General features: G+C 44.1%; 3 protein-coding genes across 8 annotated transcripts in view; all 3 read left to right on the top strand.

The window, feature by feature from the left end:
• Nucleotides 1-6,619, top strand: part of myo3b (myosin IIIB) — a 48,136-nt gene extending 41,517 nt beyond the window's left edge. The window contains exons 35-39 of one of the 3 annotated variants that reach the window (XM_029850366.1): nt 1,124-1,224; nt 1,385-1,400; nt 1,602-1,648; nt 1,876-2,022; nt 6,420-6,619. In XM_029850366.1, coding sequence (XP_029706226.1) covers nt 1,124-1,224; nt 1,385-1,400; nt 1,602-1,648; nt 1,876-2,022; nt 6,420-6,497 — 389 coding nt within the window. In that variant the 3' untranslated portion in view covers nt 6,498-6,619. Of the gene's footprint in view, nt 1-1,123; nt 1,225-1,384; nt 1,401-1,601; nt 1,649-1,875; nt 2,023-6,419 lie in introns of those variants that run through there. The other 2 variants (XM_003961921.3, XR_003891480.1) reach the window with 2 other exon arrangements.
• A 2,678-nt stretch (nt 6,620-9,297) lies between these two features.
• Nucleotides 9,298-11,517, top strand: sp5a (Sp5 transcription factor a). Of its 2 annotated transcripts, none has more exons than XM_029850386.1 (2): nt 9,298-9,693; nt 10,043-11,517. In XM_029850386.1, the coding sequence occupies exons 1-2, from the start codon at nt 9,664-9,666 to the stop codon at nt 11,108-11,110; spliced, it is 1,098 nt and encodes a 365-aa protein (XP_029706246.1). In that variant the 5' UTR covers nt 9,298-9,663; the 3' UTR covers nt 11,111-11,517. The 2 variants fall into 2 exon arrangements, with proteins under 2 accessions (XP_029706246.1, XP_003961893.2); XM_003961844.2 differs by having other exon boundaries at nt 9,300-9,689.
• A 5,738-nt stretch (nt 11,518-17,255) lies between these two features.
• Nucleotides 17,256-26,301, top strand: LOC101068127 (glutamate decarboxylase 1). 3 transcript variants are annotated; one of them, XM_029849030.1, is made up of 17 exons: nt 17,256-17,665; nt 18,174-18,385; nt 19,651-19,713; nt 20,469-20,618; nt 20,861-21,103; nt 21,283-21,373; nt 22,729-22,841; nt 22,953-23,068; nt 23,140-23,219; nt 23,302-23,356; nt 23,469-23,585; nt 23,660-23,724; nt 23,905-23,983; nt 24,057-24,206; nt 24,289-24,396; nt 24,597-24,686; nt 24,802-26,301. In XM_029849030.1, the coding sequence occupies exons 2-17, from the start codon at nt 18,316-18,318 to the stop codon at nt 24,973-24,975; spliced, it is 1,764 nt and encodes a 587-aa protein (XP_029704890.1). In that variant the 5' UTR covers nt 17,256-17,665; nt 18,174-18,315; the 3' UTR covers nt 24,976-26,301. The 3 variants fall into 3 exon arrangements, with proteins under 3 accessions (XP_029704890.1, XP_029704894.1, XP_003961892.2); XM_003961843.2 differs by having other exon boundaries at nt 17,257-17,665; nt 18,229-18,385; XM_029849034.1 differs by lacking the exon at nt 19,651-19,713 and having other exon boundaries at nt 18,229-18,385.
• The last annotated feature ends 913 nt before the right edge of the window (nt 26,302-27,214 follow it).

Below are 27,214 nucleotides of genomic sequence, written 5' to 3'. Positions count from 1 at the left end.
AGATGTTCCCTTTCAAAGGTGTCTGGGCTTTAAAACACATATAATGTTCAATCTGAAGGAGCAAGTGAAGACGCTGTCTAATGAGTCCTCATATTTAGGATTTCTTTAGAAATGAGTGTGAAGTTACACAGCGAGGGATCCGATTGTGGTGGTTCAGTCTTCCTGCATCTGCAGCTCAAAGCTCTGCCACTGCTTCTAGCAGGAAACTGAAGCTTTAGCACCGAGATCCACGCTGACGTTGCCTTCAGCCCGTGTGCTGAGTCATGGTCGTGTTTTTGTCCACTCGTGCCTGCATGCTTGTTTTCAGTTCTCTGTAAATGCTCAATTAATCCAACTCATCACAAGCTGTTTCCTATCCTCAACTGAATTAAGCTGGAATTCGCCTTCTCCGTCATGCTTTTAAGCTAACATAACAAAGGATTTTAGCTAGGTCCTGTCTTATCTTGTTTGTTCACCTGTATGAATTATCATGCACCCATGCTGCTGCTGCTGCTGCTGCTGATTCAAATGGGAGACGTGAGAAAATGATTTATTTCTTCTTCTCATTGATCACAACTTTTGAGCCAAAAGAACATTTTTAATAATTTAACTTCAGTGCCATATTTAAACTATTTGATGCTGTACCGATGTACCAGCCCACAGAGTGTTGCACCACCCTGGAATATGAATCAGTGTTTTAATCTTTTTAATCAAGAAGCATACTGAAATATATGTGGGATTTTTGTACGTTGACTCTGTTTTTGGATTTTGTTCATGGGAAAGTAAACATTTATTCCTGTTCCGCACATTCTAATCGTTCAGTCAGTTTCAGTACTTTAGGGAGTAAAAAAATCTGTTTGATGTGCACCTGTGAGTGGAGATATAATTAAATGTTGTCGCCATGCGTGGATTTATGTAATTTTAAAAATGTAATTGAGTCACCTCATCAGTAAAATTACGTAATCTCCAACCAAGCCAGAGTAAATCTAACATTTTTCTGCCACTTTGTCACACGAGGGTGCAGATTTAGGAAGTCATGGGGGTAAAATCTGCTTTGCCCGCCGTCACCGCCATTGAGATGATGCTGCCGCTTGTTGTTGTTTTCCTGGCTTGGATCAGCGCCCCTGTTTTTCCTCTGTTGCAGGTCCAGTGATGAAGCTGCAGCAGAGAACTCCTCGCCGGCGGGGCCAGCAGCCCAAGCTGCTCAACAGCCCCGAAGACAGCCTGTACTACAACCAGCTAAATGTGAGTTCAAAGTGCCGATAAAGGCCTTTGTCTGACTTTGGTTCCACATGATAATACAATTAAAGCTACCTGTGCCAGACCCTGCAGCCCCACCCCCACACTTCTCTGCCTCTTGTCTTGAACATGTGCTTATGCTCTTTATCTGTTGCTTTCATGTCAGGATGTCTGCCTTCACGGTGAATAATTGATGTGGTTTATCAAAGCTGAGCAAGATGCATGCTTCATCAGACTCACTTGAGCCCTTTGATCAGAAAAAATTATGCTGTGACTTCTGATATTATCAGCATCTGCTCGCATTCAACACAAAATCACTTTGAATTAAAAATTAATGACTCTCTGCTCGTCTTTTGACTGTGTGCTCTTGGCCCTTTCCTCAGAGAACTCTGGATTACCAGGGGAGCAAGAGGAAGCCGAGAAAACTTGGGTAAATAACTGCTTTGCTACTTACAGCGGCTCTAAACAGAGCAGGTCCTTTGTGGAATGGGAGAATCCAGAAATGGAGTTGTTTTCTTATAATGTAAATGGAGAGCTGAAAATAACGGGCTTTTTGTGAGCTCTGCGTCATTAGTGGAGATGTTACATATAAAAGCTTCGTCAGCGCACCCATTTAAACTGTTCCTTCTCAACACCTTCTCTTCCTTCCCGGCACAGTCAAGTCAAAGTTCTGGACGGAGAAGACGAGTACTACAAATTACTGTCGACAGAGGAGTCGATCCCCGAGGAAGAGTACGTCACCTCCCACCCTGCCTAGCGGGCCTTTCATCAGTCAGGGCTGAGCCTCGGCAGCCATGTCAGCCGGTAAGACAGACAGACGCCTGGATGGACACTCCAAAGGACATTGTCTGTGTTGGACGGTGTGCTGCAGCATAAGCAGCCTCTGCAGGTTTATCTGTGAATTCTGTGATTTCTTCTTTCATATTTGTCTTCATATTTATTATCCAAAACTGCTCCTCAGCTTCATCATTCGCATCCCGAGTTTCCCGGCAGTGCGATGAGTGAAGGGAGACTTAGCAGGAGATGTGCCGCTCCTGGAGAGTTCCTCTGTCTGGACTCGCTGATTATGCCCCCTTAACGGCAAAGATTTATTCCTAATCCGGTCCTGAAAGCAGGTCATTACTGTTGAGTTTAGAACCTGCTGTGAAATAGTACAGAGGCTGCATGAATAAATAACTGAATGGCATCAGACGTAACACAAAATGCACATCATGCACGTCGTCGTCGTCATCATCATCATCATCATCATCATCATCATCATCATCATCATCATCATCATCACAGTCTGCACAGGGAGGGCTGGATTCATCATTAATCACATGCAGTGCCACACTGAAACAGTCCAGGCCTGAGCTGCAGTTACCAACAGATGATCAGCACCATCTGATCGTCTCCGACCCCTCTCGATATGTAATTTAGCACCATTGAAGGCAGGAGAAACTGTCCTGAATTTGCTCTTTTTACGTCTTAATCTATGGTCAGAGGTGTTATCGCAGGCTTGGTGAGATCTCCCCCATTTTTGAGCATTAGGTCGATTGTCTTAGATCCAGATACAAATCCCACTGAAAGCCGGGAGTCTCCGGAGCGATCTACATGCACTCAGACGGGCTTTGTGCCGTCGCAGCACTGGAATCAGCACACAGGCAGAGCTCGACCTCACTTTGAATTCCACCCTAAATACCGAAATTTTCTTTTAGGATGTGAAGTGTCGGAAATGCGGGGCCGGCGAGTTGATTTGTGGAGCTGCTTTTTTTTTTTTTTTTTCAATTTGCATATCATTTACTGCATCTCCCTTTGTTGACACCCGAGGGCCTGAGAGGAGATTTTGATCTTAATAGGAAGAGTAGGGTGGTACGTCTGAGGATCTCATCCTCCTTAAACTCAGCGGGGAAAACATTAGCGCCGTGCTTAGATAGCCAGACTGGCTCTACTGGAGGTTCAGGTTTACAGGAGTCCTGGTTTGATTTAAAGGGGGTCAGGGCGTTTGTCAAATCCCGGAGTTTGGTGCTGTGAGGGTCCGACACCGGCTGAGACTGATCGCAAGAAGGAATAATTTACTTCAATGAAAATAAGAGCAATGATGATTATACACGGATTCCCTTTTTCCGCAGAAATTTAAAAGTCACAATGTATGTTTTTAGAGCTACCATAATTGTTTCGTATATATCTTTTGCAGTTTGATGTGTGTTTCACATTTGAATATATCAAAATACTTGCAAATCAGTTGTCCTTGGTCCATTTAACTGAGCCGCATCAATAATAAATTCAAATTCTTCTAAGTTAAAGAATTCAGAGAGGAACAAACCCCGGACCATCAAATGATGTCACAGTTAGTTCAGATGCTTTTCACCCCCGGTCCTGCAGATCCTGACATAATTAAAATCCTCATTGTGCATGACTCCCTTGCCGGGATAGTTCAGCTCTTCTCTGAAGAGGAGTCTGAAATAGGTCACCCCAGCACCCTGTAGTGCATCTTAAAAGTACACTGAATCAATTAAGTGTGATCACGCTCCCTTGATTATTTCGTCTTTTTTTTTTTTTTTTAAGGCAGAGGAATTTCAAATAGGCACTAGTTAGTTGAATAACAAGGTTGGACTGTAGTGACAAATGGGTTCAGAGCGGGTGTTTTTTCTCGCTGCCAAATTAACCCCCTGGCTGATTGCCTGCGTTAGCATATGAGAGGAGGTGAGCAGAGGTGTGCAGGTAATTGCCTTGATTATGCGTCGCAAAAGGCAAATGTTATGAAATACTGTCGTCATTCAGCGGAGGATGCGCCGACCCAGTAAAAGCGCTGCTTCTGTGTTTGCTCCCAGTTCTGTTCATAGTTGTGCAGGAATGATTCTGAGCAGCAGAACCGTGTCAGCGCAGTGGTGAAGGCCCGACACCTGCATGCTCTGCAGCACGTCTTCATTAAAGCCAGCTCCCTCTTGTTGTTCCTCATTAAAACTCCACATCTGGCACATGAGAATGCTCCGCTTTAATGTGGCTAACGTCACGGCTGGTGTTATTCTTGCGATTTGGGCTGTTTTTCTGTTGTGTGTAGCACTTTCATTTAAACATCATCTAAAGTTCCGAAACCGCCGTTATTCAAATCAGCCGAGCAGCAGCCTCAACAAATGACAAAAAGCTTTTATTTTCTTAAGAAGCATACTTACCTTTTTCACCTAATAGTGATGTCTCACTTCAAAGCGTACGCCCAATTAGACCAACATTGTCCTGCTTCTATATCCCTCTGAGTTCAAAGGGAGACTCTGAGTACCTGTATTTCATCTGCAGGCATTTACTGCAGTTTACCTGCTTTTCTTATCAAGATGTGCCTGTTCTCCACCTCAGCAGTGCACACCCTGCTATATTATCATCACATTGCAGTTTTTTAATGACAAAAAAGCTACGCAACCTTTTAGAATAGTTTTTGTTCCCCGCTATTTTTAGAACAGAGGACAAACAAGGTACAGACGTAGAGCCAATAATTAGCACTCTGGTGCTTGATTAGTGCCAAAGAAAGCAGCATAAGGTGTGTGTGTGTGTGTGTGTGGGTGTGTGTGTGTGTGTTTGGGCAGGAGTGGGGGGGGGCACTCCCCAAAGATGGCATTAATAAAGGAACTAGTTGAGCGGGGTCGAGTGGGGTGGGGGATAAAAGAGTGAGTGGAGTGCATACATCAAAGGTCTCCTAATGACAAGGGATGCCATTAGGGTTACAGTGGCTTTTGTTTCAGCGTCCTCACACCTGCAGTTTGTGAGGACGCTCCACGTGCTGTTTTGTTCCCAACATTTGCATGAATGGTAAATGGTATGCATGGGGAGATAAAAGTTCATTCCAAACTACTGCTGCTGCTGCTTTACCTGCCTTTCATTACCAGGACATTGAGATGTAAAGACTGAGTCACTTCCTCCTGTGAAGAACCTTTAAAACATTCCATCGGAAAAGTTAGGATGTAGCCATGAAATTGAATGACCTGAAGTTTTCCTTCCAGCGCCGGATTTGACAAATCAGAGCGTGAAATTGTGATTAGCCTCTCTCTGTTTGGAGGAGCGGGACACTTGTAGACTTGGCCAAAGGTGTAACCTGTTTTGTTTTGCCCCAGATGGTCCCACCATCTGGGGCAAAACAAGGACATCAAGTAAACGCTGGACGTAACAGTATGACGACGACAAGCGTTGTTTGTTGGGATGCATTAACAAAAATAAACGCTGCCTCAAAGATGAAACACAAACGCCTTCACACCAATAAGCTTTTACAAGATGTGAAAGCCAGTTATGTTGTGACTGCTTTTCTATTCATGTGTCCTGAGATCAGACTTGATGAGCATTATTATCATCATTATCAAAGCCATGCTTATTATATTACTGTCAAAACCACAAAAAGTAATATGGATATTCCATCTCTATGGTTTGCTGTAAACTTATTATCAAGAGTTATTTTTTTTCTGGGAGGGAACGCCAGCCTCCAGTCATGTCCACCAGGACTGAGGGAGTTTTTTTCCTCCTTAATGCTGGATTAATGCATCTAGGGTGGGCTGAGTGAAGGTAAAGTGACCTGTCCCACCCTGTGTGACCTCGGGCCAGCTTTGCTCTTTGCCAGGCTTTGCTCTTTGCCCTCGAATATGCAGAGATTGCTGGCTTCATAGGCTCCGAGGAGACACGCGGAGAGAAAAGAGTTGTATCGCGTTGCAGGGAAAATTAGTGAGACCAAAGTTAGAGGTTCTGTGTGTTGGGGGCTGTGAACAATGGCAGCTTTCTGTCAGACAGCGACTTCAAAGGTCGGCTGAGTGACTGCTCTGAGTTATACTTTGTTGTAGATCACTGAGGAAATTCACAGATGTTTTCTCATATGAGACACCATTATAGTGGCTCAAGTACCCAGTAGCCTCGAGCACCCACTCTCTCTCCTCTCCTACACACACACACACACACACACTGCCTCATCTCCTCTATGAGGCAGATAGGGAACCTGTTTTCTCTTCAAATGTCCTGAGATCCTGGAAAGTTAAAAAGGGGGCTTCATATCCCAGCGTTGCCCCATGACTCTGTCAGATCCACATCACTCAGGGTGTCAAGTTCTCAGACAGCCACACTTTTTCTGGTCCGTTTGGTGTCATTTTCAAAAAAAAAAAAAAGAGGATTCAGGTAAAATGATGAGAGCTGAAAAGGTAGCCTGATGATGGGTGGTTCTGAATCCACTTGTTCTGTGTCTCCTGCAGACGACCATCCTCAACTCTGAAGTGGACCAGAACCAAACCAGACTGGGCAACATGCGTGCTTTCTGTTGCACTTTTTAATTTATTTTTAGCAAACTGATGTTTTTTAATGCTTCCAAATAAATGTATTTACATCACTGCTGACTTTTCTTCTAATTGGAGGTCTGGAGAACTTTTTTCTAACTATATATTTGACCATAATGGTATTATCATATCATTATCATGTCTTGGTGCACATATGAAAAGCAGAAGTGGCTCAGAGGGCTTCTGTGCTGAAACCTTTGATTATACAGGCAGAAAATTCCAACCTCATTCCCATTTGGAAAAAAAAGCTCCCACCCAAAATGCTGCTGTCTGTAGGATGTCGAAGGCTCGGAGTGAGTAAATGACCTCTGGGACTGGACATTGTGTCACAGAAGCGGTTATGAATTTCTCACAAACTGTATAAAAGTCCTGCTCTGCCGGGTCCGTCCCTCAGTCCCTTTGAGATGCATTAAAATGCGAGAGGGCTGAACTGAGTTTCCAAAGGAAGACATCAATAATTTGGTTATTCTGATGGTTGAGAAAATTCATACAGTCATCACACATGCCTGAAATGTCCCTCCGCGTAGCACGACAGCTCAGGCGTCGGGGAGATTTGTGATGAAAATCCACCTCAAATGGGAATTAATTCGGTTATTTTAATGTCCTGAAACGCTGCTGTCGAGGACAGGAGAAACACTTCTGTTCTGGTTCAGTTTGGATTCTCCCTTTGCGTTGCGGGTCCGACTCTAGAGAGCAGATTACAATATTTGACATTTATCTGACATTTAAACCTGGGAGCAGAAACTGTGACAGCACTTTTCTGCATCAAAACAAATGAAGGTAAAAAATGCTTTGATGTCGGCTTAAATCGTTATTAACAGATAATCAGAGGCCTTTTCATTATTCTTTTTGCCTGTTATAACAACATATTCAATCGTATCATGTGCTTTCAATAACATATTATAAAAAAAAATTATTAATATTATTATACATGTTTCATTACTTACTCACAGTAGCTAGTTGCACAAATAATAACACATTAGTTACCTCTGGGCAGAAAACACTGGTGGTGGGCTGAAGATTTTTCTATCTCAAAGTAGCAGCTAAGGAAACCAGTCAACACTTATGAGACATAAAGTGGTTGGATTGTTTTTTTGTAATGATTCATTGATGTTCTGCTGTGAATACAGAATATAGTTGTAGACACTGAGACATTTACAACTTAATATTCATTAGTTGTTCAGAACCTGACAACTCAAAAGCCATTGTAATGATTTCAAAGCGAGAGAAACAACCCTGATGTTTTTGCTGTTGGAAAAGAATATAGTTAATTACTAATTTAGCCATTTCTAATATGCCTTTGCATCATTAATGAAGCACTTTTCACACAAAAATGTGTCATGATTGAATTTATAATGCACAGAAAAAGTCTACTTGACATGTTCTCCTGTGGCATTCATATTAGTGGGTTTTTTAAATTAGCTTTTTAGCTGTCTTGTAAATGAACCTATTTATTAATAATTAATAACACCATGGTTATGGGTTACCAGTGGTTACCCTAATCTAATGTTTGATCCTGCAAGTGTTTTGTTTTGAAGTTTTTTCCTGTAAAATGACATTTACATGAGCTTTAAGCATGGACCTTCCTCATATCTGCATATGTTTATGAGCTCCACCATCATTTCTGCTACATGCAGATGTAAACAAGATTAATCTCCACTAGTTTTTAGTCACCAGTGTGACACTACTGCTGTAGCTGGTGTAGTTTAACGTGGCTCCAGTGCAGCCCAGCAGGGCTCCCCCTCTCCCTCATGACTCTGTAAAGCCGTGGGAGAGGACTCGGAACATTAATCCCATCAAAGGAAGAGATCTAATTCAAAATCTGCCGCTCCAAACTAGTTGGGAGGACAGTGAATGTTTCTGCAGGGAAGCGAGATAAAGATCAGAGAGTTGATGCAGAAAACTACCACTTCCATTTTCACTTCTCAGTCACAAAAGTTTGGGTATTATCAGAGAAGAGCAACGACCTGCTGCTGCACTGTGTCCCAAAGCAAAGCAGAGAGAATATTAGAGTTTAGGTGCCAAAGTTCCTCACCTTTGTCCAGGTGAGGGTGTGCACCTTCATTCTCCCGCGGACCCTGATCTGGGAAGAGAAATGAAGACGTCATTGTCACCTGATCTGATCAAGAGGTGAGCTTCTCTTTATTATCTCATCATTTGATGTAGCTGTTGGAAATAACGCCTCAAGGCTCTGCAGTTGAATCGAAGGTGTGTGTGTCTGTGTGTGTGTGTGTGAGTGTGTGTGTGTGTGTGCGTGTGTGTGTGTGTGTGTGTGTGTGTGTGTGTTGGGCAATTGAGACAAAAATCTTGCGATGAATCTTTGATCAGACAAATGAAAGAAAAGTATGAATTTAAACAATTCCGAGGTCGTAATGAGAATGTTTAATTCTGTGGCGCGTTCAGAAGCCACAACAAAGACATTTGGATTCAAACTGGGGAAAACGGTGAAAGGGGCCGCGGATTCTTCAGAGATGGAGAACTTTGTGTCGAGTCACTTGATTGGGGCACTCTGCTCCATCAAACAGCCGGGGCGACGCTCTTGGAGATCTCCAGAGATAACAATGTCACATTGTCACGCAGGGTTCTGCTACAAATCCTTAATTACAAAAAGAGGATCAGATGACTACAGCATCCAATACCGGGGTCTCCAGGCGGCGTGGGGGTCTTTGATCAAGAAAATCCAATTATTTGTGTATATACATTTCCCACATAGTGATTACTTCATTAATTGTCCCGCCTTTATCTCCTCCCTTCCCATCCCCCCTAATAATCAGCTCCTTTATCCAGAGCAACAAACACACCATAGGAGCTTTGTGGATTCAAAGGATTTGCTTTCCCCTCTCAAAGAGCAGCTATTCTTTGATGATTGGGCAGCGGCAAACTTCAAAGCAATAAATCTTATTTCTGACTGGCTGGCGGCCCACCAAAGTCCTTATCAAATTCTAAGAAGTGATCCCTCACTCTTCAGATAGACCAAGGATATCTCGGGGAGAGGAAGCGCCGGAGAGTGGAGACCTTCGCCACATCCCAGTTTACCGCGACAGCTTGTTTGAAGCTAAAACTGGTGCTGTTTTTTTCCTGAAAAAGAAAAACCAAAGAATTTGTTTTCCACAGCGAGAAGGAGAAGGACGCTTTGCCATGGCAGCAGTGGCTGTACTGCGCAATGAGACTCTCCAGGCTTTTCTGCAGGTTTGTGCGTAACTTTGCTCACTCTATCTACTTCGTTCACTTGGAAACTCGCGCGTTCCATTTCTTTTTCGGGTCTTTTATCACTGGAGTTACAGATTTGACCTCCCTTGACAGTTCAGTATCGCGCCTCCTCATTTTTGTCCTTAATTTGTTTGCTTTAGCTCCAGCGTTGCGCAAACTTCTGTGTCACATCATCGTCATTAAAGGTCGATTTAAGCGTGTACATTTAGACTATTTAGACAATAGTCTAAATCGCGGGGCTGATCAAGGAGGACGCATTTATTTATTTTAGGTTTTGATCTTATTAGTGTCATATGTTTGTAACATTAACGCCGTGTGTCTCGGTTATCCAGGACCGCACTCCAAACTCTTCCCCGGAGAACTGTAAGCACTCCCCGCTCGCTCTCCTGGCGGCTACCTGCAACCGGATCGGGCACCATCACGGACCAAACCCGGCAGATTTCCTCCAAGTTCCTTACGATCCGAGCCTGGGCTCCCCTTCGCGTTTATTCCACCCGTGGACTAATGAGGGGACTCCTCAGAGCGCCCTGGCCAACAACTCCACTTTCGGACTATCCTCAAAGCCCCAGTTGTCCACGCACATCCAGAGCTCCTTTAGCTCACACCACGAACTCCCGCTCACCCCCCCGGCAGACCCCACGTACCCCTATGACTTCTCCCCGGTCAAGATGTTGCCCTGCTCCATGCAGTCCACCTGCCCGCCCACCTACGTCCCGGCTGTCAGTTACGCAGCCCAGACGCCCATCCCGGCCGCCATGCCAAGTTTCGTGACGGGACCGTCGGGCCTTGTGCACCAGCAGCAGCGGCAGCTGTCCCCGAACCCGGGGGAGGATATTCCTTGGTGGAGCCTCCAACAGGGGAACCACGTCAGCCACTCGTCTTCCCTCGGCCCCCATCGCTTCCAACTCCAGAGGAGCCTGGTTCTGGGACATACGGACTTTGCGCAATACCAGACGCAAATCGCGGCGCTCCTGCACACAAAGTCTCCGCTCGCCACTGCGCGGCGGTGCCGGAGGTGCAGGTGTCCGAACTGTCAGTCCTCCACCTCCAGCGACGAGCCAGGCAAGAAGAAGCAGCACATTTGTCACATCCCCGGCTGCGGGAAAGTTTACGGGAAAACGTCGCACCTGAAGGCGCACCTGAGGTGGCACTCTGGGGAGCGGCCGTTCGTGTGCAACTGGCTCTTCTGCGGGAAGAGCTTCACCAGGTCGGACGAGCTGCAGAGACACCTGAGGACTCACACGGGGGAGAAGCGCTTTGTCTGTCCGGACTGCTGCAAGAGGTTCATGAGGAGTGACCACTTGGCAAAACATGTCAAAACACATCAGAACAAAAAGAGCAAGTGCCACGACAAGAGCCTGGAGCAGGTCAAACGGGAGGACCCGAGGAGTATGTTGTAACCAACCTGTAGAAATCACTTTAGTGCAATACAATCAGTCCTGCATCTTTTTAGGCTGTTAACTTCATCCTTTAGTTGAGTTCTCCCATCCTGGCAGTAGATTTCTTGCTGGTCTGTGTAGCATCCTTGTGTGTATATAAAGTTAAGTTAAACTGGGACCACAGAGATGTTCATGAGTTTGAATTCACTGTCTGTAGATTATCAAGAAGACAAGTTTTCAACTTGTGTTTTGATCATTGTCTTCGGTGGAAGATTTCATGAGCCTGTAAATGACGTTTAATAGCTTTTGTTGAATGAAAGTGTCCGTTTTTTGCTCCTTATGGGGTGTTTTTAAAGCATGCTCTTGAAAAGATCTATTGTTGATATGACCCAAATACTGTGTGAGAATAAAGATTATAACATTTTCCTCAAGTCAGAAGAATTATTTGGTATATCTCAGCAGGATCAGTGCTCCCATGTGCAGCTAAGCTGCTCAGGATACTTCAGAATTTGACTGATTGGTTTTTGGTCAGTGTTCAGTTGGTGTTTTAATTTCTTGGCTAAATTTCTTTTTGTTTTTTTGCTATCCTGAAGGCGGCACTTCATTGGCATCATGGATGATAAAAGTTGGATTGAGCCATATTTTATATTTTTAAAAACCAGAAATAATTTTGGCACCATTTGCTGAGGCGATGCAGAGCACAATATCAACAGGACTGAAGGCAGGCGCTAATATCGTGCAGCTTTACAGCTGATTTAACTTCAGTTTCTGTGCAAGAAATTAATTAATTAAAGTTAAAAAAAAAATGTTAAGTTTTAAAATTGGTTGCCATTATAATTAACTGTTTTTAAAATAAATTTTTGAGGCCACATTTAGTGTACAGGTGCTACATTTAAAAGCAACCATCTTAATCTAAGCTTTTGGCTACTGTTTCTAACATCTTTAAATTGTGGTATTGTCTTTAAAAAAATATTATACCAGACATTAATTTTCCAAAGGATTTTTGTGGAACAGCAGAACTTTGCTGCAGTAAATTGTTGCATCTGCCCCCTTTTTTGCCCTCTGAGTGCTGGTCTGTGGTTTCACGTGGACATTCTTTGCTCAGGGTGTCTCCTAAAGGTTTTAACTCAAATACTTGCTTTCTAATTTTTTGTGAATGCTAAAAGATTTTGAGCAAAGGAAGGTGTTTATGATGGATCATTCTGTGGCTGTTTAAGTGCAACTCAGTGTAGTAAAAGGGAGAAACCGCTGGTTGCCACAGTGGCAGGTTTCTGTCTCAATAGCGCCTCCTTTTGAAGTTTCCTCAGAGGTCCTGGCAGAGCAAAGATCGGTCTTAGATCCAAAGATCGGTCTTAGATCCAAAGATCTGTCTTAGATCCAAAGATCGGCCTTAGATCCAAGCTAGAAAGACAGTTGCACCGAGAAAAGACTGTCATTTGGTGATAATATATGGATATATATATATATAATATACAGTATATAATATACTGTATATATGTAGTCAGTAAAGGTGATCACAGGAGCAACAGGATTTTGTGTGTCGAGTTTAGTTGCTTCATTTATTTTAGGGTAAACTAAGGAGTGACCCTCACATCAAAATTCAAAACCAGCGTGCTTTCACTTTTAATTTAAAAAGAAAATCAATACACAAGACTGCTCGCATAAAAAGGTTTTTATTGAATGCATGCAGAAATGGTTTTTTTTTTGTTTTGTCGAAAGTAATTTCAATGTAATTTCACTCAACAGCAACAAATCTAATGTCAAATATGATCGTCCATCAATTTAAGCAATCATCTCTGAGTCAAATCTGAGACATTTCAGTGGCTAATGTCTAAGATGATGCTCTATTTGTGCTTCTGAACAGGTGTGATTGATATTTCATTGCGCTCTGCAGCCATTTTCATGAGTAAAAGTGCTGAGGGATCTCTGAGAGGATCCAGTCTTCCCAGTCCTCAAAACGGACATGGGAATGTTAGACGCGAGTGTTTGAACTGTAACGTCTTTATAGCCACTTCCTGTTCTAAAATGTTGCAAAACGCTGCTGATACAGCTCGACAAAATGTCATTGTTGGAAGGAGGCTTGATTAATCCTATCAAAGATACTGTGTGAGTGGCTTAATTCTATTTCCAAAATTGAAAGAAATAATTAGGAAATGTATGTTTATATGTTGGTCCGTGCAGGATTTAAAATTAGGCCATTTCAATTGTCCAGTAAAAGGATGAGCTTAAAAGCCTACACATAATTGAATATTAGTCATTCCTAATCATCTAATAATTTATGTTATTCCTATAGGTTATTATGCTACAGTTTTATAGCATACATACCACAATGAGGAAATTAGACTTCAAAAATAAGTATCAAAAATAACTCACTTTTCACTTTAAATTGCTTTTTATTTTATACTATTTCATGAGGAAACATAAATCATTTTATTCATTTCATTTTCTTACCCAGGTGTTTTATCCTTTACATGTTCTCTATCTGGGATGCATTCTCTGCCATCACTACTGGGGGAAGGTCACAAGACTGAAGGTCAAAAGTAAAACAGAAATATAAACTTTCAGCCTAAAAATGTGGATAAATTCTGTATCTTTAATACACTTTACCATTAGTTGAGTCATCACAAATATTTAGAAATAGAAGATCCATTTTTACATTCTGCCCGTTATTCACTCTCATTCTTCACTACAGTCACTACACTACATGTGCTGCCCCCTTTTGGTGCACTGACTGTGGCTGCCATTAGCACTTCTCCTTTATTAGAAATGACCTTCAAGATTGATCAGATGTTATTTGATCATTAAAAACTCAGATGTTTGACCTGTCACGATATTCTCATTGTATTAGCGTCATGCTAAAAGGCTAAGCACACAAAAGAGACATTGTGAGGATTAAGGTTGGGTTTTTTTTGTTTGTTTTTATTGTGGCAGTGTGTCTTATTGTAGTGTTGGTGGTTTAAATGAATGATCTTTATATTATTTCAAACTAGCCTGTGATGCTACGCAATGTTGCTGATATAGCTGATCTCACATGCACACTGGCACTTTCTTCACTTGCAGCATATCACATGTTGCAAAATACCCACCCATCCATTCATAAACCACCCACCCACCCACCCATCCACACACCCATCCATCCATCCATCCATCCATCCACCCATCAATAAACTACCCACCCACCCATCCATCCATCCATCAATAAACCACCCACCCATCCATCCATAAACCACCCACCCATCCATCCATCCATCCATCCATCCATCCATCCATCCATCCATCCATCCATCCATCCATCCATCAATAAACCACCCACCCACCCATCCATCCATCCATCCATCCATAAACCACCCACCCATCCATCCACCCATCAATAAACCACCCACCCATCCATCCATCCATCCATCCATCCATCCATCAAAGAAAGGATGTTGAACATTTAACATGAGCAGGAAGAGAATATGGAACAGAAGAGGTGGGAACAATATTTACAGGAAGAAGCAGATGTGTTCACTGAACAGGGAGAAGGGAACCAGAGAGAGAATATCAGAAGAGAACAGATGATTCAGACAGAGAAGCAACACAGAATCCCTGAAATGGCAGCAGATGCCATCAAAGAGGAGGAGATCACTGAAGAAAGAAGAACTGGTCAAAGAAAGAGGAGAAGAAACCAGACCTGGAAAACGGTGTTTCATAAAGAGGCTAAAATCATTATAGATTTTAACAGATGGGGAGTCAAAAAACATGGGATTATTAATTAAGGCCTATTTATATATCTAATTATAATTTTGAAATGGGTAATTTTGAAATTCACATGTTTAATGCACCAATAGTTCTTTAAATTCCTTGGTATTACTGTTTTTCTTACTCTTTTCACAAGGATTTTACTCTTTTCTCTGTAATGATTTGGCTTCAAAGGAAAAACAAGGTTTTTACAAAGGCTTTAGATTTTTTTTTTTTTGCCAGACATTCGAAAACACATTCTGATAACCTTCTGAGGTCAACAGACCAATAGTGTGTCTCTTCTAGGGACAACAGTGTGTTTTAAACCTTAGCCTTTCTTTCTTTTTCAAGCATCTGGAGGAGCTAAAGAGGAACAAATGCAAATGCTCCAAATTCTAACCTGGAGGAGCAGGTAAGTAAATCAGTAAATGCTGCTCAAAACAATAAAGAAAACACAGGTGCGATGCAACAGTGTGATTCGGTTTCATGTGCAGTGCAAAACACAACAGGTAGAAAACCAGAAGCAATCAGCAGGACAGCAAAGGTTTTACAGGTGGTGGCCACGGTCCATTTCCCTCTCAGCACCCCGGCTTAGTCTCAACAACCTGTAGGACACACTAGGACGCGGGTCAGTACCCCAGGACTGAGTAGACTCCCCAGAAATGGCCCAGCACCTCATAAGCAGGACGGTACCCAGCTGGCATCTAAAAGCCACACTTACAAATGAGGAAGCTCATTTTTTTCCAACTTGATGATTCTGAATTCCAGTCATCACTGGTTTGGGTTTTCTTACACTATTATCTTCATTATGTGACAATGTGGGAAATTTAAACTGGGCTATTTCGTTCAACAATACCTGGGGTGTGTAAGTCTCCTCTGGATAGACGGGGGGATCGATCGAGTAGTATACATTTAAATATAGTAGGTCACACAAAAAAATGACTTTATTATAAAAGAGCTCCTTTTCAGGTCTGATTTTCTTCACTGCTTTACCCCTTCAGGGGAACACAATGGGCAAAGGCAGGTCCACCCCTGGGTGGGTCTCCAATTCATCACAGGGCCCTATATGAGCATTTGTGGCTTTGGTACCTTGGTCAAGGGCACATTGGCAGTGCTCTGAAGGTATTCTGGCACCTTCCCCTCCTACCAGAACACCTTCCATATTTTGTCTGCACTGGGGCTTGAACAGGGAACCCGCTGCTTCTCAGCCCAGCCCCCAACAGACTGAGCTGCTACCACCACCATTTTTTGCAGGTGTAGAAGCGAGAACTTGGTGTTGCCAGTCGCTCGTCTCATTCTGCACTCTGACACGACTGAGTAATGACAGTCGGACACAAAACAGAAAAAACATTTATTGTTCTAGTGGCAAAGTGGGATCATCTCACTGCTTTACATTTAAAATGTAAACATTTCTTTTTAAAATAAATAAATAAATAACTGCAATGATAAATAACTTTTAGAATATTTTAAGACTAAAATTTAAAAAGACTAGACTGGGCTCTAAATTTAAAATATATGAAGGAAATGTATTGTAGAACTAATAGAGCTCTGACCAGTCGTAAAGACGTCACCTGAAGCTCAGAGCTGCTCAATTGGATCTGGAAAGATCGATGGAATTAGTGAACTGTAGCTACCTGACAGGCAAATTCTGCATTTTTGATTAGCCCAGTCTTGTTAATGTAATGTTAAAAATGTAATCTTACAAAACAATCATTATGGTGTACACTTTCAAAATAACTATAATATAAAGCATAAACCGAAAACTATAACACAACATTAAAGGCTTTTAGCAGCTGGAAACAGGAAGTGATGTGAGTCTGAGCGGAAATGAACAGAACGAGGAGCTGTCCGGTAAAAACAACAAAAAAAACCAACACTTTACATTATCTGCATATTTGCATATATTTCTATCCATCCATTTGAGGTTTCAATATAACAACATTACTACTCAACCAGAAAACAAACAAACACGGTTACTGACGGTTTATTTGTGAATTATTGGCATTCACGCGCAACCTCGCGTGCACGCAACCATGCACGCGAGGTCACGTGATTGATCTATTGTCGTTTATGAGTTCATCATGAGATGTTATTCGTGGCTCGTTCGTGTGAGCGCGCTCCCGTCGGAATCATTATTGGTTCGTCACTGCCCCCTTGTGGACATTCTGATTTTTCCTCACCGCGTCTGTGCTGCTACACCGTTTAAAGCTGGACATAAAAGTAAATAAATAAATAAGAACACGATAGACATGTACTAATAATAGCGATAATAAGATTGGAGTGATCTATTTCGAATGATTCACGTTGTTAACAAATGGTTTTGCGTTTGTTTTTCTCTGTTAACCTCTGTTTATTCCCCCCCATGCCTTGCTTTTCTCAATACCCCTCCCCTCCTCGATCTTGAACCCTCCTCACGTAACCTAATGTGTTGCTCATGGTATCAAACTTCCCGATCGTGACCAGGATTCAAACTAGATCAGTACGGGCACTGGAGACCATTGCCAATCCTCCCTCCCGAAAAACTCCCTCTGATATCGGCGAGCAGCCTGCAGGCGAGCCGCGGATCTGCTCCGCTCCACAGACGCGCAGCACTGTGGGAGGCAGTGACTCATTCACCCTGTGATGATCACAGACTGAGACTGGGGGCTTTCGATATCAGCAAATCAAGCTTCACTTCAGCCAAAGCAAGGTCACCTTGTCTGCATGGGATCTAGATCGGCTCAGGTCTGTCTTTCCTCTCAACAGAGAGTGCAGCAGCCTCGCCTCCAGGACTTTATTTGGTAATCAATCTACTTTTTGCCATCGTTTTTGGGGCGGTGAACCTCACCTGCTTCACCTGGAGACGCCATTAGCAAGGTGAGTGATTTTCTCCCGGGGGTCTCTGAACTAAAGCAGATCTTTATTCAGGCCAAGAGCTGCTCTAACAGGTGTTTTATCAGGCACCGTCTCCCCAGAACGAACGACCGCAAACGCAACTGTTTTCACACCACCTGCAAACGTGTGCAGCTCAGAGACGTCTGGATAACGAGTTTGCGAGGGGACATTCGTGCACACCACCTAACCTGCATCACTAACGCGACGCTCACCTTGAACTGATATTTGACATCGCAGGAGTTGAATGTAGATTTATTTTTAAACCACTGCTCCATCAAAGGACGTGGTGCTGCTGAGGTGACAGCTGTCTTCCAGCCGTTTAGGGATGTAGCTCAGACTGTCAGAAAGGCGTCTGTCTGTCTGGCCGTCCTGACTAGGCTGATCAGGGTGTGATACCTACAGTTTACTATTCAGAAATTATAAATAAAAAAAATTCTTTCACTACATTTTTAAATTCTTATCTAACTCAACTTTTAAAATGTCTCTGCAGATCCGTGTCGTCACTTTCAGTCGAGCTCTTCCATTGTCCTGTTTTTCTCTCTAAGACTGTTGCAGTGAGGTTTTTTCCCCCCTCCCGAGCTATTTGAGGGGACTAAAGTGAGCAGGCTTTTTGGGGTGAGGACGCAGGAGTGATGGCTTCGTCTGCACCCTCCTCCTCTGCCGGCGAACCCAACCCGACAAATTTACGACCGCCGGGCTCAAGTAGGTGCATCAGAGATATAAAAGGCTGTTTCGCATGTGCGGTTTGCTTTGTGGGCTTTGCCATCGATCATTTTCCATCAGGTGTGTATGGGCGCGTGCGTCCTTGCGCGCGCGTGTGTATCGCTACAATTCATTCAGCATCTACGGACCTCCCGCATTTGCCTGCTGGACGGAAACTAGCAGAGACAGTTATTTTATAGCCCATTATAATAATAATAATAATAATTATTATTATTATTATTATTATTATTATTATTATTAATGAAATTGCTGATTTGGTATTTTTAGAATCGCCTGTCATTTATCCCCAGTTCTGTTCTGCAAATGGAAAATTGCTCTTCAAGTGCTTGTTAACTCAGCCATTGTAAATTGGCCCTAATGGCGCCGTGAGGCTCCATGTAAGAGGCTGTAGGCCTACTCATAACAGTCCTGCTGCACGTCACCAGGTCACAGGTGCGTTTGCTCCTGAGAATACGGCTGAATGTACACTCAAATAAAAAAAATCGTGTGTGTGTGTGTGTGTGTGTGTTACCGATTCTGTTGAATCTTGGCTCTATATATTGCACACTTCAGCCCACCTCGCCTTTAGACTTAATGGACCTTTTTAAAATGCTTTTTTTTCTTGTTTGTTTATTTATTTTATAATCCTGGGGGGGGGGGGGGGGGGGGGGGGGGTCCTTTTGAGCAGCGAGTTAAAGCGCGTCTGGGAGAGAGCAGGCCACTGATTTATCTAATGATCCAAAGCAAGGGTTAAATTGGCATGTGAATAGGACGGCCCCCACCACAAACACCGCCACCCACCCCTTCCTGCGGCTGCCCTCCTGCCCGCGCCCCCCTAAATTGCTGCTCCTGAGGATTTGAGGTTTCTTGATTCCAAGGTGCCCCCCCCTCGCTGCTGCTGGAGGCGCCTGATAACGCGCTGATTGTCTATCTATCAGCGAGCAGCCGCTCCGCGTTTAAACGCCTTCTCCTCACTCAATTAGATCTTTAGGCCGCTGTACGGATAATTAATTTGAAGTCCCCATCTCGGTCGCGAATGGTGACACACCAGTGAAAATAGGCTAATTCAGATTCAGGGGCCCCAGTTCAATGTTGGAATAATCCCCAGACGCCAGCGGAGCTATTTCTGTTTCCGCCTGCAACATCACTCGACCTGGCATCGCTCTCCATTTCTAGTCCTTCTGAAACGGCTTCAGAGACAAAAACTCCAGGGTAGATTTAGGTCTGTGTGAGGCCCGCTAAATGGCTTGTTGAAATCATTTCAGGCTACGATGCTTGGTGTGGAGTTGCGCATGGATGTACTCGGAAATTGGGAATGAAAATTTGCGGTAAGTTCGTGCTGTTATTAAAGAGAATTATTTCCAGTGTCCAATTCGTCCTTTTCATTTGATTAAATTTATTTTTCTTTATTTTTATTTTTTATTTTTTTTTAGGCCTCTATACCAAAAAAAAAAAAATCCGGATGCAAAATAAGCCTGCCAAACAGACACAGAACTGTTAAAGAGCACCCGGGTGGCAGGTGAAAAGAGGGCTTTCTTTAGATTTGCGGGTCTGTTTCAGGTCCTGGCCCACTGGGCAGAGACGCGGTGGCTCCTAAAACACTGTGAGGTCATGCGCCAGTGCGCGGCGCAATTTTCTGGTGTTTGTGACCGACACGTTCTATTGGTTTTACCGAGGCCATTTAATTCGGAATTTAAGGCTTTGGGAGAAAAGAAGGAGGAGACGGCTTTTTATTTCTTTGCATTTAATGTAATCATTCATATAACTGCATTACATTCAAGCGTAATGTTCTGTTGAATTATTTCTTTATTTTTACCATGCAATGGTCTTTAATAAGAAATTGACAACGACGTGCATGGCTGGATTTTGTCACGGAGCGCGACCTCCCACAGGGCCCAGCACCCATAAATAGACCTCCGCCCAGAAACAGAAAGCAGAGTCAGGACTTGGTGGGAAACGGGAGGAGATACGTGGAGCGAGAGAAGAGATTAGAGCCTTGCTGAAGTTTTTACATTTTTATAAATCGCCATGTATGGGAGGTTTAACCACTCCGTGGACTGCTCCTCTTCCTGTAACCACGTAGGATTCCTGCAGAAGAACAACAGTGTGGATGAAAGCGGCAGGATTCTGCGCTCCTTTAAGGATGGCGCAGCCAAGAACCTGCTGTCCTGTGATAATGGAGATCCGCGCTTCAGACGCACAGAGACGGACTTTTCCAACCTGTTCGCCAGAGGTAGGTCGGGGAAAGCAAGAGCTGACGCTAAAACATATCTGGTGAATGTTCAGCAGGCAAAAAAGAATAAATCTCGTTATTTATCAGTGAGTCTGTTAACGTTGTTGGTTGTCTAAGGTTGATCTATACCCTGAAATGTGGAAATGGGAACATTCCCAGCAGCAGAGCCAAATATTGCCTTGCTGGAGTTACCTTGAGCCTTTTAGGAGCTCCTCTGTCTAAATGCAAGTGGTATTCTACAGATCTTCTGCCAGCCAAAAATGGAGAGGAGCCCTCCCTGCAGTTCCTGCTGGAGATTGTGGAAATCCTCACCAACTACGTCCGTAAGACCTTTGACCGATCCACCAAGGTCCTGGATTTCCACCACCCGCACCAGCTCCTGGAGGGCATGGAGGGCTTTAACCTAGAGCTCTCTGACCAGCCGGAGTCTCTGGAGCAGATCCTAGTGGACTGCAGGGACACCCTGAAATATGGCGTGAGGACAGGTAGGAGAACGAGGAGGCCTGGAGGAGCAGTGCTGCCTGGTGTGATCAATAACATCTAATTAACTTACATGGCAGCGTAATGATTCCAGAGAAGCCATGTTCCCTCTCATGAGGGCTCTTGGGTGATTCATTGCTTTTCTGGGGATGACGTTGTTTCATTGCCTCTTCCTGGACGGCAGGCCACCCCAGGTTCTTCAACCAGCTGTCCACTGGGTTAGACATCGTGGGCTTGGCAGGAGAGTGGCTCACCTCAACAGCCAACACTAACATGTGAGTGTCATCTTCTCCATCTCTCTGGAATGGTTGCACACATCCTGCAGTAATCACGGCACGCTCCAGCGTGCTCCTGATCAAGCAGGAAGGAGACGCGGCGCTCCCCACAGTGCTGTCAGAGTTCACTTGTGTTCATATAATTCAGCCCTGCAGATAAACAAAAGCGTGTATTGATTTGACAGCATTTACGTGGTATTTCCTGTGACATAACAGTGCCGGGAGCGTACAGGACCATCTGGGTTTACATTATGTACAGCCGTCCCTGTGGCTCACCAAGGGAATCTGACATTTCATTCTTCCTACTCTTATGCCTTTTTCTTCTTTTCTTTTTTTCTGTGAATGAGACAAAAAATACAAATATGTCTACATTGCCTCTGAATAGTAGTCTTAATCTGGATTAATACATTGGGCAAAGATTCATAAGAGGTCCACCTACTGAACCTACGTTTGATCAGAACTCTGTATGTATTTATCACATGTTTATCTTTTACACAGACATCTCAACCAGTCATCTTGTAGCTTCTATTGAGGTTTCACAGTAAACTCCAACAAGGTCTTAATGTGAGAAACTGCCAATCACTGCCAGAACATTAAATTTGGGATATTACAGAGAAACGTGACAACAGAGCCACATAAACTGTGTGAGTGCAGCGGTTCACTTCTATGGGGATAACCGTTCATGGTGGCTCATATGCTTGTAATTTACATGTCTTAATGAGTCTCTCAGCCTTAATAACTGCTGGCAAACAATAACTGACACTAATAGACTGACAGTTGCATCAGGTCTGGCACCATCAGGAAGAGGGAACGCTGTCTGCATGAATAGACACAGTGGAATTAACGCGCCACATCTGTGAGGTGACATCTGATTTGTTTGTTTTTTCCACGCTGCCATGTTACTGACGGAGCTGGGGGGCACAAAGGGGCATTCTGCATGGATTTGTTTAACTGTGTCTGTAAATACAAGAATATCTGAGCTAGTTCTGTTTGAAAAGAGGACTTTTTAAAAAGTTCTGAGGGGCTAACACCTGAATTCTCATTTCTTTTATGAGCAGTTGACAACCTTTTAGAGATACGTCACTCGAAGAAATCGCTGTATTAATGAGCCGCGGCAGCTGATTAGCAAAAGGCTTTAAGTGTCCATAAAGCTGTTTTATTCTATGTTTATGTTTCATTTTATTGCGGTATGTCCAGTAATTATATAGTGCAATAACTGCAGATGAGCACAGGTGGTCAGGTTTTCCTTTGTATTTGTCACACATCTGAAAGGGAACATCCTGTTGATACCAAAACGAACACAGAGCATTCAAATGCTGTGACGTCATGATGAAGGGAGGCTTTTGTTCCTCCAGGTTCACCTATGAGATTGCTCCTGTCTTCGTGCTCATGGAACAACTGACGCTGAAAAAGATGCGAGAGATCGTCGGCTGGCCTGATGGAGAGGGCGATGGCATTTTTTCTCCGGGTGAGACCCCCTAAAGCCCCCTGATGTTGTCTAGTCGCCCCTAATGTTGTGTGGTTTTTACCAATGCATTTTCTGGATTATTATATCTAAGGGCCTCCTCTGTTTCTGCAGGAGGAGCCATCTCCAACATGTACAGTGTGATGATCGCCAGGTACAAATTCTTTCCTGTAGTCAAGACCAAAGGGATGGCTGCTGCCCCCAGACTGATCCTCTTCACCTCAGAGCACGTATGTTTGTCTTTGCCCCCCCTTTTCTATCGCACCCTTTCTCTCAGTAACTGTTCAGCGTGTCTCTGCAGAGCCACTACTCCATCAAGAAGACCAGTGCAGCTTTGGGCTTCGGGACCGAGAACCTGATCCTGCTGAACACGGATGAAAGGTTTGTCCGCGGCACCTGCTGCCTTCATGCTCCCTACAGATCAGCTCCTCGCATCACTTTCCGCTGCCTTCATCTTTTCCAGAGGGAGGGTGATCCCAGCTGACTTGGAAGCCAAAGTTATAGAGGCCAAGCAGAAGGTGAATGTCAGCACCCAAGAGACGGTTCACCTGTTTAGGTGCACGTGAACAAAGGTAGAGCAGTGGGAGGTCTCAGAATCTGCACCTCTTTATACCCTTTCCTTGGTTTCAGGGGTACGTTCCCATGTATGTGAACGCCACCGCCGGCACCACCGTCTACGGCGCCTTCGACCCCATCAACGAGATCGCAGATATCTGTGAGAAGCACAACATGTGGCTTCACGTGGACGTAAGACCCTTGTAAATACGCGTTGGTGCGCCGCGGTGGATGCCGCCGGCCTCACTGTTGCGTGTGGTGTGCAGGGTGCATGGGGAGGAGGTCTGCTCATGTCCAGGAAACACCGGCACAAGTTGAATGGAGTGGAGAGGTGAAACACAACACCACAAACACACAAAAATCGGTTGTTTTAAATGAAATCCGCCAGGTTTGGGCTTCGAGTCCAGCGCTCGCTGGGGGGTTTTACCCCAGATAGCGCTCACTTGTATTATGGCAGAAGAGGTGGTCAACGTCGCACCACAGAGCCGTGTTTACTGTTTCAATATCACAGGGCCAACTCAGTCACCTGGAATCCACATAAAATGATGGGAGTGCCCCTGCAGTGCTCTGCCATTCTGGTCAGAGAGAGGGTGAGACAGTGTTCCTCTCTCCAATCTTCACTCCCTCCTGCGCCAGAGTCCTCCTGACTCCTGTCTGTTGCAGGGATTATTGCAAGGCTGCAACTCCATGTGTGCTGGTTACCTGTTCCAGCAAGACAAACAGTACGATGTCACGTACGACACGGGCGACAAGGCCATTCAGTGTGGACGCCACGTGGACATCTTCAAGTTCTGGCTTATGTGGAAGGCAAAGGTTTGTATTTTAGCATCCTTTGCCAAATGTTTTATTATTTGGGATCAAAATAACTGTTTTTTCTGTTTTTTCACTTTCCCAGGGAACGGTGGGATTTGAGCAGCATATTGATAAGTGCCTGGAGCTGTCGGCATACCTGTACCATAAAATAAAAAACAGAGAGGGCTTTGAGATGGTGTTCAATGGAGAGGTGGGATCATCTGAATACTGTTATCTTTTAATGAAAAGATTTGGTGGCGTCGCCTGCTTTTGGTGGCAAATGACCACGCTTGATATCTTGTTTTCCGGATTGATGGGGGCGTTTTGCTTCGCTGACAAGTTTACAAGAGAAGAAATTACAGGTTTTTATCAGTGCTCATTACGAATGTTGTTCCCCTTTTCTCTTATCAGCCGCAGCACACTAATGTGTGTTTCTGGTATTTACCTCCGAGCCTGCGCAACTTGCCTGACGGGAAAGAGAGGCGGGAGAGGCTGCACAAGGTAACAACTCATTAATCTGCCTCTGAAACGGCACCTCTGGCCACCTTTCCCTCTTAGATCCACTCAGAGCGTCTGGATTCAGAGAGAAAGGATCATTTTTCTCACTCTACAACAGGTGGCCCCAAAGATTAAAGCTTTAATGATGGAGTCGGGGACGACCATGGTGGGCTACCAGCCGCAGGGGAACAAGGTCAACTTCTTCCGCATGGTCATCTCCAACCCCGCCGCAACCCGCTCAGACATCGACTTCCTGGTGGACGAGATCGAGCGACTGGGGAACGACTTGTAAACCCGGGATCCACCCAGAATTCTTTCGGAGCTCTGCTCCGCTCCCCTTTTGTCTCATAAAGACTGTTCCCTGGTAATGCCGATCAAACAATATGTCAGCTCAACGAGTCCAGACCTACAGACGCACACCGGTATCGCTGACAAACTTGGTAATCAAGCACATCCAAGCACATCTTCTTCTGTTTAAAAATCTAATTCTGCTGCTCCATTATATAAGGATTCATATAAAAATAAGAAAAAATCTATTTTTTTTCCACACGTAAACCTGACTGCATTGACACAGCGTATTGATGTAATGCACAGTGTTAATACTGCCTGCAGCTCATTGTCAAAGCAGACGCACACGTCAGCCTCTCGCTGTTAGCAGTGTTACTTTTTTAGATATAACAGTCGGTGTTGAAGAATTTCATGCAGATTAGAGTCCAATGTACAGTATTGTTACGTTGCCTTTGTGCCAAACGTGTCCCAGTTTTGCGGTGAGAACACCCCTGTGTGTAGTTCAATCATGCGTTAGAGTGTGTAACAGACCAATGACCATTAATATTCAGAAATTCTCATTGTGAGTAGGTCAGCTGCTGTCCTCTTCCATCTGTAGTGCTCTTGCTTTCTCACTGTTGAACACTAACGCAGTGTTGGGTACGACGCTCACTCTAGATGTCACTCTAAACACTGAGAAGAGTGTGTATTTGTGAACCAAAGAAGGGTTGCGATACATCCATGAGCTTTTAAATGTTGCGCTTTTTCGTCCGGAGTTCCTAGAAGAATGCATAACTCACCAGATTTCACTTTAGTGCACTCTTAAATATGTTGTGTAACTGTGCAATGTGATTCCCTGGCTGAATGTTGTTGACATGCATAGGTATGGTGCACGTGGGAGGCCCGAGAGGCGGCGAGGCGGCCGCTCTCGGTGCTTTGTTGCTGAGGGAAAAGCACAAGGCTGAACCACCTTCACGGGGCGGCTTTTATCGTATGGACGGATGATTGTATCGTAACTGCTAAAATGATAATATGCAAAGTTTTGTTAAGCTTAAAAATGTGTAGGAAAACATTTATGTCAAAGAAAAAATACTTATTAAACTGTGAGTACTTATTGGTATTTGTTTAGGAGGCTGGAAATGGAGTATTTGAACAGGTGTAGGGTAAATGACGCCTTTGGATAGAATTAACCTTGTGAACCTCAGTGTAGGCACTTTAACATCGATAGCTGCTTATAACTGGAGCGGCGCTGTTAAAGGCACGAGCTGCTGCTGCTGTGGGCACATTTCCTTTCATTAAGTTACTTTTTTTGGCAGCTTGTATTTGAATTTTACAAATAAATGTATGTGACCAAACAAACACCAGGGTGCACTCGTGTTCATTCTTTCACAGCCCCCCTGAAAAAAAATTACATCATCATTTCAATTATTGTAAATGTCTTATATATCTATAAAATCTCTTAGGCGCTTTGTGTCCAAACTCTGCTCATTTTATTTAGAAATGTTTCCATCACACCCACCTGAAGCCGTATTGCAACTTTCTTTGAAAATACTGCATATTTAAAACATTTCAGGGATAAAATGTGGAGAAGAAAGAGTCTCTGTCACACAGACGCTCACTCAGACTCCACGGAGGATTCAGTCAGCTGTGACATGGTCCTCTATGATTAATAACCCTGGAGGTCCCTTTTATCGGGTGTCACAGTTCAGATTTCACAAGCACCTCCCGCCATTTCCACCCCACCTCTCATTACTCATATTTTTAAGGTATTTGTCATTAAATTCATTTGACTCTGAAAGCAGCTCCTCCGAGGCGAGGCTCTGCCTGCCTGGCTGCCTTTTATTTCCCCACAGCCGTGGAGCGCCCCCCCCCCAGCTGCCTTCTCCTCCCATCCTCCACCAGGCAGACGCTGCTTCTTTGTTTCATGCTTCAGTGAGGTGATCATTACGGGCACTGAGCGGAGTCATTGGCTGCTTTGTAATGTCGCAGCAGCCAGAGGATTGTGGGAATTACTGCTCGTATTATGAGCAAATAGAAATGATAACCTTTGACTCCCAGCCTCATGTAATGGGAAGAGGGGTCCCCTCCCCCCCGCCACCCCTTCCCCAGATGTGTCAGAGCTACTGAGGGCAGGTGATGGAAGGACTGCAAACTACTTAACTGGAAATGATGAAGTGGAATCACGGAGCAAATCCCAACCATTCTCTGGGTCTCAGGACACAGAGGCGCTGTTCACTGGGACAGGATTCTGATCCGAGAAGAAT

Source organism: Takifugu rubripes, chromosome 1 (assembly GCF_901000725.2).
Source record: "Takifugu rubripes chromosome 1, fTakRub1.2, whole genome shotgun sequence".
Taxonomy (NCBI): domain Eukaryota; kingdom Metazoa; phylum Chordata; class Actinopteri; order Tetraodontiformes; family Tetraodontidae; genus Takifugu; species Takifugu rubripes.
This window is presented reverse-complemented; position numbering and strand designations above follow the sequence as displayed.